General features: G+C 38.9%; 1 protein-coding gene across 1 annotated transcript in view; it reads left to right on the top strand.

Annotated features, from left to right (window-relative positions):
* Positions 1-4,940, top strand: part of SPINK1 (serine peptidase inhibitor, Kazal type 1) — a 7,139-nt gene extending 2,199 nt beyond the window's left edge. Inside the window, exons 3-4 of the mRNA XM_010850478.1 lie at positions 1,281-1,387; positions 4,818-4,940. Of these exons, the coding sequence (XP_010848780.1) occupies positions 1,281-1,387; positions 4,818-4,863 (153 nt within the window). The 3' untranslated portion in view covers positions 4,864-4,940. The remainder of the gene's footprint in view (positions 1-1,280; positions 1,388-4,817) is intronic.
* Positions 4,941-5,328: the final 388 nt, after the last annotated feature.

Here is a 5,328-nt window from a genome sequence, read left to right as displayed (position 1 = left end):
TATATATAGTGGGGCTATCTTGTAGGACACGAATTTTAAGTGGAGACCAGCGGAAGAAGTGTCCTCTTTTCATTACATTTATACGTAGTGAGAAGGCCAATGACAAACCAAAAGTGCATGAGTAAATAAATTACTACATCTGTGATGTATTATAAAGAAGCTCTGATTCCATTAGCAACTTACCCTAGAGTTTCCGTGGTGACTCAGTGATAAAGAATCCTCCTACCAGTGCAAGAGACCTGGGTTTGATCCACGGTTGGGGAGGATCCCACAAGCCGCGGAGCAAAAAACATGTTTGCCAAAACCATTGGCAAATGGGTTTCATGCTCTAGAGCCCAGGAACCGCAACTACTGAGCCCTCAAGCTGCCACTCCTGAAGCCCATGGGTCCCTAGACTCATGCTCCGCTACAGGAGAAGCCACTGCAATGAGAAGCCCACACCCGGTAACTAGAGAGTAGCCTGTGCTCACTGCAACTAGACAAAGTCTGTGCAGCAACAAAGACCCAGAGCAGCCAAAAATAAATAAATATTAGAGTCAAGTGGTGAAGAGCTAAAGTTCAGGACCTGGATTGACAGGGTTTAAATCCAGGAACCAGTAATTATTACGTGTGTGACCTGGGATGATTTACTCCCTTTGTACTTCATTATCCTTACTAGAAGGAAAGTATGATAAAAAAAGTTCATAGGCTAGTTGTGAAGTTTAAATATAATAATACATAAAAAGCATTTTGGACAGTGTCTGCCCTGTGAAAGTCATTTCATAATTACTAGTTCTTACTGATGGTAGAGAAAACAGGCTGTGCAAAAACTCCAAAGGTGGAAGGCACTGCACGTCTTTAAGTGACTTGGATAAGACCAAGGGAACAGGACTACTGTGTGCAAGAAAGAACATGCTTCAAGGTATGGCTGACCTGAGAGAAGCTGGCACTTGTAGTGACTGTAAACTTGAACATTCTCTCACTCACCCTATTCAAACCTCACAACACCACGATGAGACAGGTAGGAAAAAGGACAACATCATTCTTGTTTGGCAAATGAAGTGACTGTGGTTCAGAGACACCAAGAGATTTCCCAATGTCACACAGCCTGTAAGTAGCAGAGGCATTACTTAAAACCAGGTTTTCTGAACACAAATTTTGGATTCTTCCCTTTAGAACACTTAGTATCAGCCTTCCAATCCATTTTTAAGGTGATCAACTCAGGGAGATTTTAGAGACTGTGCTATAAATTCAAAGAATGAAAAATGATGGGAAATGATTCTGTTTCATTCCATTTATAGGCCAAGTGCACAAATGAAGTGAACGGATGTCCCAGGATCTATAACCCTGTCTGTGGGACAGATGGAGTTACTTATTCTAATGAATGCTTGTTATGTATGGAAAATAAGTGAGTACAAGCTTGAATTTCTTTTAAAATATATATTTTAAGCTAGATGTCTTCAGATTTTTATATATCTAAGACTCAGTGAATATGCCAATAACATGAATTTCACCATGTGAAAAACAAAATACCTAGTTTTCCCTCAAATATTCTTGATCTTTTTCTCATTATATATCTGTAAAGATTATATAGAAGTGTGTGTGCATTATGATAGAAGAGTATACATTGTGTCAAGCATTGTGCAAGGTATTTAATATTCATAATGACTCTATGAGGTAAATAATACTAAGCTTATTATGTCCAGGAGAAAACTGAGATTTAGTTAGTTTAAATAATGCTTAGCAATGAGTGACAGATCTGGTACGAAATCCTTGCTCTTTCCATGATAAAGTCAGGTACCAGCCTAAGTACATGTGAGATACAGAAGAAAATCCTCCAGGTTTTGTCTCCCAGTTTGCTTACGCTCAATGCTAACACAGTGGGGTCAGTGGTCGTGTAAGCAAAGTGCTCTGAGAGCACAAAATCAAAAAGAATTAATTATGCCTGCTAGGATTTTGAGAAGTTTGGAGGCTTTCTCTAGGACATTCTAAAGAAAAAGAGAGAAGTATTCCAATATGAAGAAAAAACTGAACAAAAGCCAGAAAGTAAGTAATAATATGGTGCAGTATAAAAGGTGTTTAAGAAATTACCAAGCAATAGAGGAGGTGAATGGCACCCCACTCCAGTACTCTTGCCTGGAAACTCTCATGGATGGAGGAGCCTGGTGGGCTGCAGTCCATGGGGTCGCTGGGAGTTAGACACGACTGAGCGACTTCACTTTCAGTTTTCACTTTCATGCATTGGAGAAGGAAATGGCAACCCACTCCAGTGTTCTTGCCTGGAGAATCCCAGGGACCTGGGAGCCTGGTGGGCTGCCGGCTATGGGGTCGCACAGAGTCGGACATGACTGAAGCGACTTAGCAGCAGCAGCAGCAGCAGAGGAGGTGAAGTGTTTGAATGCTTCTTTCAATTATTTTTTTAAAAAGTCAGTTCTATGATAAAAAAACTTCAAGGTTTTTTAGCAAACGAGATAGTATGGATTTTTTAAAGCTCACAATGTACCCCAAATTCCCTTATACTTAAAAAAAAACATTCTTTGCAATAGTAATCATAGTATTTACTAAAGTCCTAAAATATGCAAAGGTGAATTATATTGATTAGGTGACCAAAAACATATTTTGGTAACACTTTTTTTAATGGATGTGAGAACCAGCCTCAGTGGAGTTTCTGAACTGACTGTAGGTGGCTAGTGATGGGAATCAGACTCACGAGCTCAGAGAAATAAATTTGCCACAGATATTCTGTCTTTGCTATTGAACACTTTCTGCCAAGCATTGTGCTAGTCTCCTCCACTTGTGAATATAACTAAGAGAAAATAGCACAAATAAGGTAATTTCTTGTAACTTGTGACAAATGCCGTTACATGGGTGTTAGCAATGTGCTATAGGAATGAAGGAGAGAGACAGATTGCTTCTTACTGAAAGGGTCAAGAAAGGATTCATGAAAAGGAAGTCATTTAAACAGTGGTCTGTTTTCATAGTATCACAAAAGCCTTCCAGGTTAAATAAAGATGTAGAATGGTCAAACAAAAGAGATTCCGCAAGGAACCTAGAAAATTCTGTTATTTTGGAACTGATGTGGTGTTAAGACTTTGATTTAGGCTCAAATGACTGCATGCACTTCCATCATTCCACTGCTCTAATTCACTGTATCATGAACCCTCTCTTTGATCTGCTTTAAATCATTTCAGAAAATTCTTGGTATTTAACAAGGATTGTGGAAATAGGTTCCCAGGGAGAAATATTTAATATCCTAAAGTTGTAGGCTGAAAACATTAGATTCTCTGCTTTTAAAAAAATCCCACGCTAAAAACTTATAAAAGAAAGTTGAAACCACCTGTTAATTTTCTCAAGGCCTATGTTATTGATGTTAAAGTCAAACATCATATTTCTGTCCAAGGGGAGGGGAAAGCAGTACAACAGCCTTGAGACTTGGGCGACTTCCAAGTGCCAAGATCAAACGGCCTAACATTTAGAGTGAAACACTGGAAAAATATGAGCATAGGGCTGGGACGCCCTGTTTCTTTAGATTTTAAAAATCTATCAGTCCTACCTGTTTTTTCTATTCTTCTAAAAATATGTAAATAAGGGGGCAATATTTGAATGCCCAAAAAAGTACTTCTATTCCTATAATTCCTATATTTCTCTAAGAAAGCAAGAGAGAGAAATGTGGCTTTTTCAAAAGTACCATTTTTTAAAAAATACTTTTAGCTGGAGGATAGTTGTTTGACAATGTTTACACAAGAGTGTGAATCAGCCGTAAGTATACATATGTCTCCTCCCTCTTGAACTGCCCCCACCTCGTCCCACCCCTCCAGGCTGTCACAGAGGACTGCGTTGAACTCCCTGTGTTGTTTAGCAACTTTCTATTAGATATCTATTTTACATGTGGTAATATATATGCTTCAATGCTACTCATGTATCATTTTGCTTTTCTTTCTACTGCCCATCAAAACCACCAAAAAAGTGTTAATATATTGTATGGTTAACTAGATCCAGGTTCTGACCCTAGTTGTTGAGTTTTGCAATGAGTAGAAGAACAAGGGCTTGCATCTCCTTGATCACTGTGCTCCTGGCAGATATATTCAGTAAGAACTTTTTTTCTAATTACTCTATATCTTCTCAGGCAACCTACACTGGCAAATTCTTTTCTATAAACTAGCATTCTTCTGTAAGAACCTTTAGCGATGACGGAAATGCTGTCCAATATGGAGGCCTCTAGTCATGGCACCAGCACTTAAAACGTGGCTACCGTAACCAAAAAGCTGGACTTTTAACATTATTAAACTGATTTAAATTTAAGCAGCTATATGAGATCATGTCAGCTGTCATGGACAGCATAGCTATGGAAAATAAGTCCAACCATGGGCTCTGTCTAGATGCTAAATAAAGCAACTATCCTACGAGATAAGGATATGATTTCCTTTTGCAAAATCTCACAGATGGGAATCCCCAGAGTCCTAAGGCAAAGATCCGAAAGTAGCCTGGGCACCTGCTAAGCTGGAAATCTGGTGGCTAGGACAATGACGGCAGCAGGAAAAGCAACAATGGATTAAAGATTAATTCCAAGGCTTTTAATGATGCCCTGCTAGATCTGTCAACTCTATAAGGATGAACATTTTTCCCTTCTGTTGTATTCTCAATATAGGTAGTAGTTCTCAATCAGTATTTGATGACTTAATAAGTGAATGAATATATGAATAAGAGAAACAGAAATGGAAGGAAATCTCAAACCTCTCATTTTAAATAAAGCTGAATTTTTTCCTTGTTTTCCCCCCATAGTCACATTTTCTCAGCAAAGTTTAAACTAATTTTTTTTTCCCCAATCTCTTCTACAGGGAACGTCAGACTCCTGTCCTCATTCAAAAATCTGGGCCTTGCTGAGAACCAAAGTTCTGAAATCCCATAAGTACACTACAATGCATGGCTGGCCTGATTGCTGAATAAAATGCATCTAAATATGTCCTGTTGCTCCTATATGCTTTTTCCTCAAAGGCATGTTTGATTATACCAAGAACAGAGGCTGGAGGCAAACTCAAAATAAACCGAGTTTTACAAAATACAGCAATCCTATAATTTTGGACAGGGTTTCTTTCAGGATGCTTTTCCCTTCCCCATCCTCCTCACATTCTGAGGACTCTGTCTCAGGAAATGTGACTGCAGACATTAAATGACAGGATGCAGTCGATCACAAATATCGTAATCCCATGGGGATTAGACTAGCATTTTAAGAAACAATTGGAAAGCTCTCAGTCCAGAAACATGTTGCCTCACACCATTCACTGACTGAAATAATTTCTTTAGGGTTCCTTGGAATTTAACTGAGCATCTGTTGTGCCTGGCACTGGT

The sequence above is a fragment of the Bison bison genome, unplaced genomic scaffold (genome assembly GCF_000754665.1).
Source record: "Bison bison bison isolate TAMUID 2011002044 unplaced genomic scaffold, Bison_UMD1.0 scf7180017864291, whole genome shotgun sequence".
In the NCBI taxonomy this organism is placed as follows: Eukaryota; Metazoa; Chordata; class Mammalia; order Artiodactyla; family Bovidae; genus Bison; species Bison bison.
This window is presented reverse-complemented; position numbering and strand designations above follow the sequence as displayed.